This window comes from Dendrobates tinctorius, unplaced genomic scaffold (assembly GCF_039654945.1).
Source record: "Dendrobates tinctorius isolate UK_male_01 unplaced genomic scaffold, ASM3965494v1 ptg000095l, whole genome shotgun sequence".
Taxonomy (NCBI): domain Eukaryota; kingdom Metazoa; phylum Chordata; class Amphibia; order Anura; family Dendrobatidae; genus Dendrobates; species Dendrobates tinctorius.
The window spans coordinates 3,431,927-3,450,248 of NW_027361763.1; the positions used below are offsets into that span (position 1 = coordinate 3,431,927).

General features: G+C 42.1%; 1 protein-coding gene across 1 annotated transcript; it reads left to right on the forward strand.

The window, feature by feature from the left end:
- The first annotated feature begins 205 nt into the window (after positions 1–205).
- On the forward strand, positions 206–8,163 carry LOC141098743 (endogenous retrovirus group PABLB member 1 Env polyprotein-like). Its single transcript, XM_073586714.1, has 2 exons — positions 206–5,519; positions 6,128–8,163. The coding sequence occupies exon 2, from the start codon at positions 6,470–6,472 to the stop codon at positions 7,580–7,582; it is 1,113 nt and encodes a 370-aa protein (XP_073442815.1). The 5' UTR covers positions 206–5,519; positions 6,128–6,469; the 3' UTR covers positions 7,583–8,163.
- Positions 8,164–18,322: the final 10,159 nt, after the last annotated feature.

The window sequence follows — 18,322 nt, forward strand, 5'->3', positions numbered from 1 at the left end:
TTCATTGAGCTCTGCATTGATTTTCCGAGCAGTGGTCTTGCGATCCTCTTTCCAAATTTGCTTTACAGTCCGACAGTAACTCTCTCAGTCAACTTCGACTTTCGGCCGGACCTGTGCTTTGCTGCGGACGTTTTTCCTTCTCTTTCAAATGCAGTCATTACTTTGGAAACAGTAGCGCTTGACACTCCAAGCATACGGTTGTCAAGGTGAAAATATATTTTCTTATATAACTTTTATATTTTTATACTGTGAAACAATAAGTTTTTCCTAATTGCTTGCTAATGCAAATGTAACTGTATTAAAGATGGCTGCCAGTGTTCACTTTCACTTAAATTCAGTGTCTAAAGAGTTAAGTTAAGTTTCATTTCTCCTAAGTTTCATTTCTCCTAAAAAAAGATAACTCAGGAATGTGAAGAAGGAGTAACCATCGGGAGACGTTTGACGAATCAGAGAGAGACTGGACACTAGATGTATACTGCATAAACCCCGCCTAATGCACGCCTTCCCCTAACACTCAATATAGTATTGTGTATTTTTAAATAAAAGCCAGTTGTTGTACTGCTCCTGACAGGTGTGGATGCAGGACATTAGCTAAGATTGAATCAGCTACGTGTCTGAGTCATTCTTAATCGGTACCAGATGTTTTGCGCTCGCACAATGATTTGGAATGACTGGTGAATGAGGATTCATTGTCGTTTACGACCCCGACAATTTGGCGCCCAACGTGGGGCGTGGACAGTGATCCGAGGCTCCTCTGGACCCATGCTTGGATGTCTGTGGATGATACCTGTAGTGGCTGACCTCGAGGACTGATCACCCTCCAAAACACGGTAAGTGAGATCATATACACTGTATGTGTCACACTTGCTAGTGTCTCAGCCGTTATTGGTTTGTCTGTGGTCTCCTTGGGTCTGAGGGGTGACCGGTCGAGTGGTGAGACCGAGTGCGATCCTGTGCCACGCTCTGAACCAGCAACTGAGAGACGTTGCATTCTGCGCGTCCTCGTGTACACCACACCTCCTCCACCGGTCATTGTACTCCATTCAACCACCCTACCCGTGACTATTGTCTAGTAGTGAAGTGGAGTGATAAATTGAGCTAGTTGCAGATTGTGGGGCAACCTAGAGGAAGGGATAGGAGACGCAGCCTCTGTGATATTGTACCAGCTAGGTAATTAAGACGTCCCGAGAAGGGACCACCTGTATTTCTGTGGAGGGCTCTCACTAGGAGACCGCCTCCCGACTGTTGGAATATCGTGGCAGGATAGTCTGTTAATCACTGCTGTTCAAGGTTAGGGAAAGGAAATATTGAGCGCGAGGCTCTTTTCCTAGTACGTCGAACGTGAGGCTCCGTACTGTGGAACATCAGTGTTGATATCGCTACCAGTGGTTTTTCTGCAGAGAACCATAGTATTCTGTAAGAGTCATGCTGCGTATCTTAAAGCAGAAGAAGTCTGTGCCCCACAAGTTAGATGAGGATGCTGTGGAGGTCAAGGCAATAGTAGCGTCACGGGAAGGCAAGAAGGCTGTCAAGAATGTTGAGAGATTGTATAAGCATGTAGGATTGCCCTCGTCAGGGAGATTACAGCCGGCTATGTGGCATAATCTCATAGAGAACAAACGAGGCATGTTGAAAGATAAAGGATTGTTAGAACAAGCACAAGCTCATCTGCGAGTTGCGCGAGGCTTGAAGAATGAAGGATGGAAAGAGATTGATGGGGAACAGTCAGGGAAAGATACCTGAAGAAGGAGACCGGTTATGTGATATAATTGAGGATAGATATGGAAGTAGTGCAGCAAAGAACCTGGAAAAAGTATTAATCAAATCCAAAGTGCAAGATAGGCAGGCTGTGTGAATCCTTGTATATATGTCTATGAGAACCTCTGAATAAGATGAGAGATGAGTAATTGAGTATAAAAAAAAAAAAAATCAGTGAATGAGCACGTATGAATGAATCATCACACATCATTTTTGTGTCAAGAGATTTGTGACCTTTCTAGTTGTGGTGGAATCCCGGACAGATGCGTTATAGATATTTCAAATCTACATCTGAGACTGAATGAATTGAGTAATGATATAGTTCGTGTTATATGTGGCATTACATTGTAAAGTTTCCTGAATGCATTTGGCCAGAAAAAGGGCAAGGCATGGTTAATCTCATTATACAGTTATCTGCCCTTACAGTGAAATCCCGTGATTTTGAGTTTCTTTGTAGAAATTGATTTTGATAAGTCTAAAGAACTACAGAATTCTGTGAAGGACGACGCTGCATTCTGACGGGAGGGGGGAAGGATGGAGCTGCGCAGTTTTTCTTCTCCCTTCGCTCTTATCTCTGCTGAGTGTGAGCTGTGCTCAAAATTCTCTGTAATTCTATCCATAAGGTACACGCTGAAAGATTTGTGCATTTTAAAGCAACAGTACTTAATTGAAGATTGGAAGTTAAAAGTAAGATATGGTGCCTAATTTAGAAGGGAATTGTAAGTGATTGCTTGGTCATTAATGTGTTTGAACCTGCTTCTAGTTGTGTGATTGATTTGTATAGCAAATTGTGTCAAATTACAAGAGACAGAGAAGGAAGGCGGCAGTAAAACAAGTGGGACAAATATTGAAAAAGGCAAAAATACCAGAGTGTGAATGTTTGGATGTACAAAAAGGCACAGACAAGGGAAGAAAATAGCAAGTGAATAAATGATGCTTGAGAATGTGCAGCAGTGTGGAAGGTGTATTATGAATGTTTGATTGACAAAGTGTAACCAGAGACCCAGACAAAACAGATGGACTTGTAAACACTGTGGTCAGACTCAGACAAACCCAGACTGAATAGCTACTAGTGTGACCTGTGCTACTGACCTAAGAGAATTGCACTAAATCTTATCCAGACAAGATCATAAGAAGCTGACATAATAGTGTGGATAGTGGGTAGTGGGACATTGGCCCTTGAGGAGTAAGCTGACAGTAGACATCAGACGGCCAACCCCAGCAGGACCTAGAAGTGTGACTAGAATAAGAAAGATACAGGTGTATTATCCCTGGAGCCCCTCTGACCAGCTAGCTTTGCTGAAGCAGCTGCCTGCCCCTGAAGACCAACCATTCCCATTTCACAGACACATAAAGGAAGTACAGCAAACATATAAGTGTACCTGGGCAGACTTAGAGAGGTTGGTGAGTTTAAAGGCAGGTGACGCACTAGATCATATAATTAAGACATACAGATGTGACAAAGAATCAGGCTTGGGGCATGGATGATAAATCTGCACGATCTGGGGAGACGTACTGTGAGTCACTAAGACAATGGGCTGCAGTGGAACAATCAGAGCAGTCTGTACTCCTGACTAATGTGACACAGCAAAGAGGAGAGAGAGTAGAGATATACCTTGGACGGTTACAGCTGAAATGGGCAGACATGGGGTACATTTGCATAAATCCACTTGATGTTAGAATACTGGTGAATGCATTCATTGACGGTATGAACAAAGACATACGAGACGCAGTACAGACAGCCAGACCTGAATGGAGACATGTAGATCCGAAAGACCTCCTTAAGGTAGCTAAAGAAATTGAGCAAACAAGGACAATAAAACGACCTGTCATGTATGCTGGAGCACAAGGAAAAAAGTGGAGACGTAATAGGAAAGGCATGTGAGATGACACTGACGTTTCTTTTGACAATCTATTCCCCACATGACATCCATGCCATACTCCTACAAGTTCAACCAAAACATCTGTCTATGGCCAGACAGCTCCGACTTGAGTGTGCTCTACTAATTCCTGAGTATGTCACTCCTCAAAAGATGTAACGTTCTGAATCCAGCCACCCTCCTGCCTGTGGATTCAGAAAAGGGGGAATTGGTGACCGTATTAGCGAGTGAGGAAGGATACTTTGACATGACGCATGAACATGTCTGCATAGAACTGATGAGTCAGGAGACAGTTGGGTTTGCACACATTCATGAAAAACCTGTTCCTAATGCAGACTTTGAGTTTCTTTTTTGTAGATGGCCCCAGATACCACCAGGATGGACGATTCTACACTGGATATGCAGTAGTATCCTCACATGAGGTAATCCGAGCGGAACCACTCTCTCCTCACATGTCGGCGCAGGAGGCAGAGTTGAAGGCACTCACTGAGGCGTGTAGAGCCGCTGCAGGTAAAGTCGCTAATATTTTCACAGATTCGAAGCCCATTAAAAATGCAGAGCTGGTGAAACAATTGATGGAGGCATTGATGTTACCAGTCCAGGTTGGCATTGTCAAGGTAAAAGCACACACAAAGGTGACTCCGTGGAGGTAGAGGGCAATAGAAGGGCGAACGAGGCTGCTAAAATAGCACAAGGCGGCCTAGAGAGAGCAGTGGACGGTGGCGGGGAGTCAGCGTATTCCAGCCACATTGGGTCTAGATGTCCTGAAATCCCTCCAGCAAAAGGCTGCCCAAACAGAGAAGGTACACCGAGGGAGACTGGGAGCTGAGCTGAACTCAAATGGAGTATGGGAGAATAAGGATAAAATGTGCCCACCAAAGTCCCTGTTCCCAATCATGGCGCAAGCAGCACATGGCCCCAATCACACCTCAAAAAGTCACATGTGTGCCATGGTAGATGCCTTCTGGATCGCTCCTGGTTTCAGTTACGCAGCCGCGAAACTTGTACAATCATGCCTCATCTGTGCACAGCACAACCCAGGTAAAACAGTAAAAGTCCCTAAGAAAGCGACACCTAGGCCTCTCTACCCGTTTCAGAGACGGCAGATTGACGACATACAGCTACCAAGGTAGGAGTGTATGCAAATATCCTAGTATGTGTAGATCTCTTCTCTGCATGGCCAGAGGCCTACCCGGTGAAAACGGCTACAGCTCGAGCCACTGCAAAGAAACTGGTGATGGAACTAGTACCACGATTCGGTGTCCCTGAAACAATTGAATCAGACAGAGGTACACACTTTACTGCTGAGGTAATGCAAAATGTAATGCAAATGATAGGTGTAGAACAAGCATTTCATACACCCTACCACCCACAGAGTTCAGGGAAGGTAGAGAGAATGAACGGGACACTAAAATTGAAAATACAGAAAACCATGGAGCAGACCCATAGACCATGGCCAGAGTGTCTCCCATTAACATTATTCTCAGTAAGGTACACACCCACGGGGAAAACTAAACTGTCACCCTTCGAGATACTGTTTGGAAGATCACCGAACACAGGGTTGTACTACCCACAGGTCTTAACACTCAATGTGGATAATTTGACAAGTTATGTAATCCAGTTGCAAAAGCATTTAACTCAAATGCATTCTCTAGTTTTCTCTTCCACTCCAGATCCAGATAGTGTGGAAGGAACTCACTGTCTACAACCTGGTGATTACGTATATGTCAAGAAACACTCCAGAAAGACCCTTGAACCCTGATATCAAGGACCTTACCAAGTACTCCTGACAACGCCTACTTCTGTTAAGTTGGAGGGACGACCAAACTGGATCCACGCATCGCATTGCAAACTAGCCACAGGAATTAACAAAGCATAAGAGTGCATAATGTTTTGGTTTGGTTTTGTTGCATTTTCTGTAATAATGGTAGCTGCGTGGGACAATCTAAATTCTCCAATGTCCTTGAATAATAAGTTTATACAACATCATGAAAAAATACTAAATGATTGGTCAAAAGACACTCAGTCTCCAGCAGATTGCTGGATCTGCACACATTCACCAGTATCAGCCACTAGTATTCCGTTCCTTGTTATTCCTGTGCCACCCGAGGAATTATTTGCCTGGACCAGTTGTTCTGATACACTTGCTAATAATGCCACAAATAATGTGAAGTTATGGAACACAACTGTTGGTATACCTATTGTGGGATAGGTAGGATACCCTTGGTGGCAGGGTAATCTTTCAGGAAGTAATACATACCTTCAATATCTGGCATATAAAGGGGGGGCTTGGGTACCCAGGAATAGAACTCGATTAACCTACCTGGGGCAAATTCCAATGTATGGCCTACAAGTTAGTTTTAATGTAACTTCCCACTCTACTGATGCCTTCAAACCAATACTGCTAGAAAGAAGGTTGCATAATACGTCCTGGGAGTATTCCAATTTATTTCCCCAGGGCAATAATGAAACTTGTTTTAATATTTCAGGTAATATACCTTGCAACGAGTCATCTGGATATGAGAAAGGAACTCCCACCTGTAGAAATTCCGATGTAGGGTATTGTAGCCCTTTAGGACAACTTCCAAATTGGTGTATGGTTCAGAATGTATCTGTGTTCATAGATTTAGTTCATAGACTGGTATTACAACATTCAGCCCTATGGGACCTACCTAGTGACATGTTCTGGGTATGTGGAGACAATGCATATAAATGGTTGCCAGTAGGGGTAAAAGGTGCTTGTACTCTGGGTCGTTTGACTCCAGCTACCTTTGTTATTCCGAATGACCAGTTGAATACTCAGAGCATACCTAAACACCACTGCCTGTGTCATGAATTTGTTGAAAGGTTTGAATCCCACTGATTGCCCAGATTACGTCCCACTAATTCATAAGGAACCCAAACTAAAGGTCCCAGGAGAAGTAACTGTATTAGTTGACAATTACACCTGCTATAATTCCCACGACACCACAGGTACACCAGTAGGGATCTTCGAGACAGGTTTCTGCAAAGAGAATAGTTCTCTGGATGCTGACTTGTTAATCAAACATACACAATATATGTATGACATTTATTGGTTATGTGGAGATGGTAAGCTCCATCCTAGGTTGCCAAATGCCTGGACAGGCCAATGCACCCTTGTTAAACTAGCTGTGCAGTTCAAGATTCTACCCTGGGATCCAAAGATACCTGATGAACCTACCAGGAAAAGGAGAAGCCTCGATCAGCTCCATATGAGTTATGAAGAAGATCCACTAGTATATATTGATGCTATTGGAGTGCCAAGGGGGGTGCCTGACCAATTTAAAGCCCAGAACCAGATCTATGCTGGCTTTGCTTCTATAATCCCACAGGTGCAGATTAATAAAAATGTTGAATGGATCAATTACATATATTACAGTGAACAAAGGTTTGTCAATTTCAGCCAAGATGCCTTCCAAGGTATAGTTGAAGAATTGGGCCCTAACACTAGAATGACACTCCAAAATCGACTAGCCCTTGATATGATATTAGCTGAGAAAGGAGGAGTTTGTGGGATGGTGGGAGAGGAGTGTTGTACCTATATCCCTCAGAACTCTGGAGTGAATGGAAAAACCATGATAGCCCTTAAAAAGATAACTGGGTTAGCAGCAGAATTGAAAACTAATGCTGGAGTAGACACATCTTTCTTTTCCGGCTGGTTGGGTGGACTCAAGGGATTCCTTCAACAAGCTTGTATAGTACTGATTGCCCTCCTTGTAATTGGATCAATAACTCTTTGTTGTGTTATTCCCTTGTATAAAAAGGTTATTGCCAAAGCAACTCCGACTGGCACCTTCCTCAATCAAGAAGTAGACCCACCAGAGTACGATGGTACTGATCTAGGGGAGATCCCTAAGTATATTCCCCTCAAGAGAGTAGACAAAACCCCCCATTCTCAGATGATGTTAAGAGACTTAGTTTAGGGACAGCGGGAGAACTCCATGTGAGGTTAGTGAAGGGTTCAGCTGCCTGGAGGCCTCTCGCTAGGGGAGAGCTTCTGAGGTGTCTGGATGAAGAAATCCACCTCCCCTTTTCCCATCACATGGACAGTCTCGAAGGATCTTTCATTAAGGGAAAAACTTAGTGTTTAGGGGGGATTGTCAAGGTGAAAATATATTTTCTTATATAACTTTTATATTTTTATACTGTGAAACAATAAGTTTTTCCTAATTGCTTGCTAATGCAAATGTAACTGTATTAAAGATGGCTGCCAGTGTTCACTTTCACTTAAATTCAGTGTCTAAAGAGTTAAGTTAAGTTTCATTTCTCCTAAGTTTCATTTCTCCTAAAAAAAGATAACTCAGGAATGTGAAGAAGGAGTAACCATCGGGAGACGTTTGACGAATCAGAGAGAGACTGGACACTAGATGTATACTGCATAAACCCCGCCTAATGCACGCCTTCCCCTAACACTCAATATAGTATTGTGTATTTTTAAATAAAAGCCAGTTGTTGTACTGCTCCTGACAGGTGTGGATGCAGGACATTAGCTAAGATTGAATCAGCTACGTGTCTGAGTCATTCTTAATCGGTACCAGATGTTTTGCGCTCGCACAATGATTTGGAATGACTGGTGAATGAGGATTCATTGTCGTTTACGACCCCGACACGGTCACTTTCAGTTACACTAGTGCCTGCTATACCAGCATCAACAATTTAGGCTCTTTGAAAAGCAGAGAGGTCTGCCATTGGTAGCAGGTTTTCGTCAATGTTCTTACAATTCTGCAAAACAAACAGTTAATTTACATACACATATCACATGACACATATAATCAACTCCAAAACATTAACAGATGTCATGGTTTGCATGTTTAGAACATGTTTGAAGACTATGATGACAACACGTTAGGTGTTTGCTTACATTATTTTGTCCAACACCTGTATATATGGAGTGTGTATAAAAGCCCTCCCCGCCGACCGCCATTTTTCTTCTGCCCATCTTTACAGTTGGGAGAGGTTGCTGACGCTGTTTATGAATTGGGAGACACTTAGGCCTGTAAACAGAAGTTGCTATGTGCTTGCGCTGAACGCAATTTTCTTGTGTGCAGAAGCCCTAGTTATTAGGCTGCCTGCCAGTGACAGGGACAATTTTCTTGTGTGCAGCAGCGCTGACTATTAGCCTGCCTTATAGCAGTATTGCTGTGTGGACACAGCTGTTGTGACTGCTTTTACACAGCACTCCTACTTTTATTCTGTTTTCCTGCAGTGAACGAACGTTAGTTATTTCACACACCATATAGAGCTGTACGCTCCTCACACACTACCGTGTACCGGATGGTATCAAGGAGAAATACATGCTGACTATCTGTTTGAGACTACAGAAATATATAGGGAGAATAACATTTTTGATTACACTATATACACCTGGTATTTGATGAAACAGTACCTTAGTTCTAATTGTTTTCTTACGGTATAATCCATACTCAGTGAGCGTGTGTGCTTTACTCATTCAATATATATGGAGAAAAACATTTTACCCTATACTCTATACACCTCCTATCTTGTGATACAGTACCTTTGTTAGACATGTTGTCTTACAGTCAAATCCTTACTGGGTGACTGTCTGAGGGGGACTACGGAAATATATACGGAGATTTACAATGACCCCTACACTGTATAAAGCTGTATGCTTCTAATACAGTACCATATATCTGCTAGTATTTTGGGTCCATTTTCACAAAAATGAGAAAGTATGGTGTAAGAGGCTGCGGACATGGGCGTGGGTGGCTAGCTGGTACTGATGGTGGTGGTGGTGCATCTGCTGGTAGTGCCAAAAGTACAATACCAGGTAAGGCAGGAGGGGTTGAGACTGCGGCATGGTCTTGCTCCTGAAGGCCTGGAAGGCTCCCTTTTCTTGGAGTAGGTAAAACGCTTTTAAAGCCGGAGCATCAGGAACTGGTTTTGGCTTACATTGCCGAAACAGCCTCCAGCTCTATGCCCTCCTCTTCTGAAGCTGCAAAAAATGCAAGCATTGAGTCGTCAGTGCAGGCTTCTGGTCAGGAACAACCCCTTTCCTTGTGTCCTTCACCTCCACCAAAAGTGAATGATGCGGCAGGCCACACTTCAGATTACTCCATGGAGCTGTTTTCACATACCATGCCTGGGTTATCAAGTAAAAGCCTGAATTCCCCAGTCCAACATGAATCAGAGATGGAATGCACTGATGCACAGCCACTGCTAGATGATTCTGCTGGTACATTCACCAACAGCACTACATTCCCCTCACACTCTACAGAGCTAGATTCCGACTCTGATGAAACTCAGGTGCCCCTTCCCGCATACTATAGCACCTTACACAGTGACACAGAGGAAGGTGCTGATGAAAGTGCCGGTGCCGTCGCCCACGAGTGGGCCCCCCCTGCTTGCTCAGGGCCACAGCACTTGCAATACTTACCTCTCCCTGCTATATTGCTGTGACGTCTTCTGCATTTCCTGACAGTGACATTCAGGTCAGAGAGCGTGATGACATCACGTCTGTATGCCCTCTGCCTAAACAGTCCAAGAGCAGATAGCTGGAAGATGTTGACGCTGAGGAGTCCAGAGTTGAGCAGTGACCAGCGAGGAGAGGTATTTAATTTTTTTAAAGGTTGGGATCAATTTTTGGGGAGCACTATAAAATGGAGAATGAGATATGGGGCCCATCATACCCTGGAGCATCATCCATGAGGCGCATGATATACTGGAACATTCCAAATGGGGGACATCAGACACTGCAGCAGCATTTATGGGGCCCATTATACACTGGAGCATTACAAATGGTGCCCATTATATATGGAGCATTATATGGGCCCATAAGACACTGGAGCATCATCCATGGGGCCCATGATATACTGGAGCAGTCTAAATTGGGCAGATTATATATGGAGCATTATTTGGGCCCATCATACACTGGAGCATCATCCATGAGGCCCATCATATACTGGAGCATTCCAAATGGGGGACATCAGACACTGAAGCAGCATTTACGGGGCCCATTATACACTGGAGCATTATAAATGGGGCCCATTATATATGGAGAATTATTTGGGCCCATAAGACACTGGAGCATCATCCATGGGGACCAACATATACTGTAGCATTATGTGGAGCTCATCATATACTGCATGGAACATAATATGGGACCAATTATTCTGTATGGAGAAATATATGGGGCTCATCATTCTGTATTGTGCACTATGTGCTGGCCATAATACTGTATGGAGTAATATACTGTCCGTTTTTTTAGCTAGTGTTGAATTTAAAATAGATATCAGTCATGTGATGTAAGAACTGAAGTATTTTTCATTGTACTATACCTATATTTCTGTGCCGTATCGGAGCATTATGAATTGTGGTATGTGTTAAAAGGGCGCACTGCCACTCTTTGGCCCAGGGCACATGAAAACCTGGCGCCAGCCCTACCCCCCACAACTTTAGCCAAATAACCCCCAGTTTTCAATGCGTATCTATTATTATAAAGTAAATTAAGTTTGACAAGCTTAAGTAATATGAATTGATGTTGTTGGCATTAAAATGGGCATTCTAGGTGTGTTTACTGTCCTCCACTCCCTGCCGACTTTGCTTCCCCATTGACTTGCATTGGGTTTCGTGTTTCAGTCGGACCCCGACTTTGCCCTATAGTCGGCCGATTTCGTTCGACTCGACTTTTGAGAAAGTCTGGCTTCATGAAACCCGACTCAACCCTAAAAAAGTAAAAGTAGCTCATCTCTAGTTATCAGTTTGGTAGCTTGCCTTCTGTTCACACTGTGTCGAGTTGACACAGCGTGCTTCTTAGTGAATGCTCGCGGCACAGCCCCACCATTGTTTACTGGCAGCAGGATAACATCTCTGCACGGTGGACCCCGGGTTGCGATTGCACTAAATAAAATAACTAATAAAGTGCGATCCGCCAACCCTAACACATACTAGTCTATTTTGTTTATTTTGCGATCAGCGACATATACACCTATACGCCTATGCTAAACTTATTTTGTATAGCTTGGGACATATTTCTTAAATGAACCTAAGACAAAATGCTTTAACGCGCAGAGAACCAAGTCTTATAAATAAGTCTCTTGAGCATGTCTCTTTAGGCAGCAGCCTATAAATAATACTATAAAAAAAGAGTATTCAGTAGGGACAAAAATTTAATTTATTTTAAGAGACACAAATATTTGCTTTCCTGGACTTTATAAGGTTTGTCTCCTTTTAGTATTGGGTTGTACAGCATCAATCACTGTCTGCACCTGTAGTCTGTGAGAAAAGCAGGAGTTTAGGCTCTTCATAAAAAATTAACATCATCTGTGAAATGTGTACATTGAAGGATCCGTTCAAGGCAAAACATATTAGCAAAGCCCTTGATGAAAGCCTTGGACTTGCTGACATCTTGCATTCTCTCAAGAATGACATGCAAATGAGATAGGCAATAAACATATGCCCCAAAGCAGTTTACTGTTACTCTAGAGAAAATAGCAGCAATCAACACTGATAACACATAAGGAATGAAAACAAACAAAACAAATGACAATTCCTTGAGAATCCGGCAAATATCCCTAAGTATATAAAAATATAATGTTTAGCAAGTCAACTGGCCTCACAAGTGCGTGCCAAAATGTTAGGTAAAGTAAAACTAGTGATACAATAATGAATAAAATATATTTTCAGAAGTGGTAACAATAACATATACAGTGGTTTGCAAAAGTATTCACCCAAATTTTTTTGTAAATAACTAAAAATTGGCATGTGCATATGTATTCACCCCATTTGCTATGAAGCCCCTAAAAATTTTTGGTTCATGCAATTACGTTCATAAGTCTCATATCTCCCATACTTAATTACCGGACATCCATCTGGGTGCAATCTAAGTGTCAAATTTCTGTCAGTATATACACTTTACCCATTCTGAAAGGTTACAAAAGCTGCAACAGCATTATCAAGAGGCACCACTAACCAAACACCATGAAGACCAAGGAGTGGTGATGAGCAAGTATACTGGTTGCTCGGGTTTTCCTGAGAATGCTCGGGTGTCCTCCGAGTATTTTGGCATGCTGGGATATTTAGTTTGTGTTGACGCAGCTGCATGAATTGCATCTGGTAGACAGCCTGAATACATGTGGGGATTCCCTAACAAACAGGCAACCCCCCCACATGTATTCAGGCTATCTAGTAACTGCAAATTATGCAGCTGTGTTGACACAAACTAAATCTCCGAGCACGCCAAAATACTTGAAGGACACCCGAGCATACTCGAGAATACCAAAACAACGAGTATACTCGCTCATCACTAGCAAGGAGATCTCCAAACACCACAAAGACCATAGAGTTCTCCAATCATCACCATGAAGACCAAGGAGATCTCCAAACAAGTCAGTGGCAAAGTTGTTGAGAAATACAAGTTACGGTTGGGTTATAAAAAAACTTCCAATATCTGATGATCCCTGGGCCTCCCATCAAAACTCTAAGCCAGGCAAAAAACGCATTAAATAGCTAGGCAGCACAGAGAGCAAAGGTAACCCTGAAGAAGCTGTAGAGTTCCCAAGCATAGACTGGATTATCTGTCCATATGACCACAATAAGCTGTACACTCCATAGAGATGGCTATTATGGGTGAATCAGCAGAAATAAAGCCTTAACTTACACACAAAAATTGTAAGGCTCATTTTGACTTTTCTAAAACTCCGCAAATCTATAGAGAAAGGTGCTGTCGTCAGAGACCATTTATCTTTAACTTTTTGGTCACCAAGGTAAATGCTACTTCTGAAGCCAAAAATGCAAAGCTCATCCCAAGAACACCATCCCCACAATGAATATGGTGGTGGCAGCATAATTCTGTGGGGATGTTTTCCGCCGGCAGAGATGAGGAAAATGGTCCAAGTCGATGGGAATAAAATGAGTCCGAATATAACCGTTGGACGAAGCATTTAATTCATTTCAAAATGCTAGTTGCGTATGGTGGGTCCCTGGATATATATATTTTAAAGGTAATGTGTCCTGTCTGTTTTTACCTATAGACAAGAAGGAATAACCAAGCAAGAGGTCAAAAAAGATGAAAGGACGAAACATGGGTCAGGGCGTGTTCCTGCAATCACCCTTGTGACCATACAGGTTACCGTCCTACCAAGCAATCTTCAGTCATTTATCTGCCAATTTATGTGCCTGTAATTTTTCCTATTTACATTTCCCTGCTCCCCTGCATGCTTTACAATCTGCCCTTCACTGTGTCTGTACTGCCTGGCATCTTTACACAATGGCATTGTATATATGATCACCATACTAACTACTGTGGACATGTTTATATAGCTACTCCCTATACCTTTTGTATACATCTATATACTCTGTTTACTTACCCACCGTAGTCTTATAGCTGTCTATGTATAGTGCTCATGTCTTTGACTTGTTTTCTTCATTTGCCATTATATTCACACTCTATTTTTATGGCACTTTGTGTTAGGCGTCGAGTTCCCGCCACTGCACAGGGGGAATCTCAAGTCATGTCCTCTGTGGTCTCCCATTCTTCTTCAGCCACAGAGGTTCCTGCTCAGCAGAGATGTCAGTCTCAGTGTCTTGCTCAGGCTAATGCTATGCGTTTGTTTGCTGTTGCTGCCGCCCCAGGTTTAGCTATGGCATCCAGTATTAGTCAGCGGTGAGTAGACACTCCGGGGACTAAGTCCTGCTTTTCTCCATTTGAGCATGCCCATGAGACGACCGCTCATTGGTGGTCAGGGGTCACATCCTCAGGTCCTCAAGCAGCTCAGATTGGGCCATCAGGAAGGTCCTGGAAGGCTGCTGTTATAAAAGGATCGCACGGCCGTGCGCTAGTATGGACCATGTGGAGTGAGTGTTGTATGCGCCTATGAATATCTCTAGTGAAGAATGACTCATTATGAAACCCCTACCCTTGGTACACATGTGTTGATCAGCCTTGCCAGTTAGTGCCTAGGCTGATAGTGCAGGTAGGAGGCAGAGTCAGGGCCTAGCTTCAGCATCTATTAGTGGCGTTCGCAGGTGCGACGCCATGCGCTTAGTGGGTCTAGAGAGGCTCTTACCCCGTGTCCTTGGGGCAGAGTCTTGTGACAGTACACTGGTGCTGACTCAGCTGTGCCCTGTGACGGTCAAAAGGGTACGGCGTCTGTTTTATGCTGTACTGCGGCTCTGTGAAGCAACAGAGCCCGCCACTATTACATACTGGGTGGCGTTAACCCACATGTGTCCAATGCGATACCGCCATTACCGAGCAGCAGTTAACACCTCTGCATGGTGGACCTCGGGCTGCGAACGCGCCTTATTGCCATCTTTATATTATTTGGCGCGTTCCACCAGCCCTAACATTATGATTCCTTTTGTAGCCTTTTACCATTTTTCTGTGTACAGGCACACCATACATGGTTACCATCCATGGACTTTTGGCATTACTCTTAAAGTGACATAGACATGTTTTATGTTGGAGCATACACGCCTGTATATTTTGACCTTATCTGGACTTACAGTATATATCTACATATTCTATACTTTCTGATACATCTCATACAGGTGTTTTGTGCTCCTAATATGCACAACTGATTTTTTGTACTATATTTTTTACTATTGTCACTTTCCATACTCGATCCATTGTTTTTGATTTAACAATTGTCTAAACGTTGTATTCTATTGCATTTACCCCTTCGGTAGCAATACCTTGTCACTTTTGTGATTGCAGGCACTCTTTGTGTTGTTAGTGCCACCTTTCACCCCTCGTTTTTTGTCTCAATAAACATAATGTTTTATCCTTCACAATTATTGTCCTTTCATCTTTTTTAACCTCTTGTTCGATTATTCCTCCTTATCTATTTATCTCTTATCTGAATGGTCTGCCATTTATTCCATAAGCAAGTATATATGGGTATCTAATTTTACTGTTATTGTGTTACTCCATATATTACTTTCCAGCATATACTATTGCTTTTCTCAGTGTGTATATTTATTTTCTGCATTTACCTATGACCAGTGAATGCTCTACTTACTTGTGTATCTATTTTATAGATTGGATAATCTCATATGCACGATTTTGGCATAAAAGACCTGAAATTACTTACTTTTTCGGGGTTAAAGTGTTCTATGAGTGGCATACTTGATATTGTCATACTTTTCCTTTTTTTTTAACTTTATCCACTTATATGTGATATATTACATTCTGACATTTTTTGAGAGATAAAAAAACACAAAGCGCAATAGGATCTTATGCAAATAAATTAGTGATGATTAAAAGGCCTAAGATCACATGTAAATGTTGATGTAGCTAAAATGTCAGCTGCTATAAATACAATAGATAAAAGGCAATAGTGTATAAAAATAATACAGGGTATTTGGTTAACATGTTTAAAAAAAAAAAACCGTAAAAGCCATCTCACCATGTCATGGTGACCATATTCAGGATGGTCCTAAACTCTAGTATTTAAACCTTGCCATGTGTCTAACGACGACGTTTGTGTGAATAAGGGCTGAGAAGAACCGAGACCACGAATAATAGACACCAAGCAGTGGGGAGCTTTTTAAATGTAAAGTCCAGCTCAAAGAAAATGGAGGAGACACCACTCTCTGCACAGGGTGCAGAGACAAACAGAAAGCAAAAGTATAGAACTGGAATGTAAGTATTAAAACGTTACCATGACGTTTGTGAGAATAAGGCCAGAGAAGGACCGAGACCCTTGGATTTTGTTATGTGCTGCTGATTTTAAATACAATCCAAGAGATCTCAGGAAAAAAGTGGTTTAATACCAACGCGTTTCAGAGTCTGACTCCTTCCTCAAGACAATCGCATGGGATTGTCATGAGACATCTTGGATTGTATTTAGTAGCTCATATCAAAATCCACCCTACCCCGTTATGACTCTGAAACATTTTTTTCAGAGAGGTATATTTGCTCTCCATTTGGTTTTAGCCATGGATTATAATATGCACTATTGATTTCCAGGATATAATGTTATATATAAATAAATATATATATAGGACATCAATATCCTACTTCCAGTTGTACCCACCAGTAGTCTCAGCGATGCTGCCTAGTTTTACATACAGTATATGGTACATAAGTGTTTGTAAACCTTTTCATCTCTGCTGTTGAAATAAAGTTCCTACATTTTTTGGGCCTGTGTAAAAGTTTTTATTAGGGTTAATAGTTATGCTTTATGGCCTATTTACATGGATTGTGGCTTTAGGTGTTTCTTTACGTCTTCCATTCAGGCTGATTCTTTGGGAGCCTGAAAAACAAACAAATGAATCTTGAGATCACAAATAACTTGTTTAATATGGTGAAGCAGAATAATGTGAGTCCACTTCCCATAAACTAGATTTGCCAGGGAGAGCTGCAAATAGCCAGACTTAGTGTTACCTGAAAGACATCCATATTGTTGCAGATTTCAGCTTTCAGCAATATCATCAGAGTACAGACATTGTGGGAGAAGTACATGGTATATACAGCAACCTTTATATTCATCATCAAATGAAGAACAAAAGGAAGAAGTGACAGAGAGAGGTCACACAGTACGGTATTTAAAAACTGTAACTATATGTTAACACAATGCAATCAGATATCTGCTCAAGACACAATATAAGCCTGCAGCTGTTGTGTGTTCCAACCTGGACATAGGTGGGTTACATGTACAATTGAAAAAGTCCCTGTTTGTTAGCAGCTTTACACCAAAGTCATAGATAGTAGATTTCAAGCAGGCATATGCAAACACACGCTATAGTTTATATGCTCCATTTTGGCATATTATAGAGTGTTAAATATTCGGTAGAGTGTTGATAATGGTCAAGCAGCAAAAAAAATCACTATATTAACAGGGCACAAACAATAAAACAACTTACTCAGATGCTCATCTTTCATTTTTGTTGAAATATTTTGAAGGCCGTCTTGAAGTTTCAATTTAATAATAGCTGCCACTCAGAACCGGGAAAGGTTATTGAAACATATTAGCAGTCAGATTGCCAATTTCCCTAAAACGAGGAGATGTGGAGCGGCGGACAGCCACGACAATTAATGTTGATGGTGACTACTCTACTTACAAGCAGACAAGAGGGATCTAGAGGACTCGGGGACATTAGCGAATCACCCAATTTCATTAATGGTCCTGGTTATGAAGAAGTTCAAAGGGACTGCGTTGTGAGCATCTCCTCAAAGAATTGATGAATTTGAATAATTACTGTGAAGCGTTGAAGAATTTTGCCAAGTGCCAAGAATTGTTTCAGGGCATTTACATATTTCATCTGCTAGCATAACAAGGGGCTCTCTAATTGATGAGAGATTGCACACTCATCTTGGCTGACAAGAGCACCTGATTTTAGTTCTATCACAAAGGCATATCGGGAATGCCGATGAACTCATGTATTTCAGGATGATTGCTTAAACAGAACATCATGTTTTGATAGACTTAGTGAGACAGCACTAGCTACAAGACTTCAGTCTCATTGCAAGGAACAAGTGCTATGCCAATACTAGGCCATTTAACATGTTGATTACCCATTGTGTAAGTCCATGTAGCTTGTTGAACCTATCAGCAGTATAGGACAAACTATGCAGATTCATTAAATACTCAAACAATGTGAGTTGACCTCATCCCACCTTTCCACTGACCTGTGGATGAAGACCTGAAGGTAAGATGTGGCTATAAAAAGGGAACTTCATCCTTCTGCAAAGAGATTATAAT

Coding starts and splice junctions, on each gene's coding strand:
- LOC141098743 (XM_073586714.1), top strand. CDS start 6,470: ATGAATTTGTTGAAAGGTTTGAATCCCACTGATTGCCCAGATTACGTC.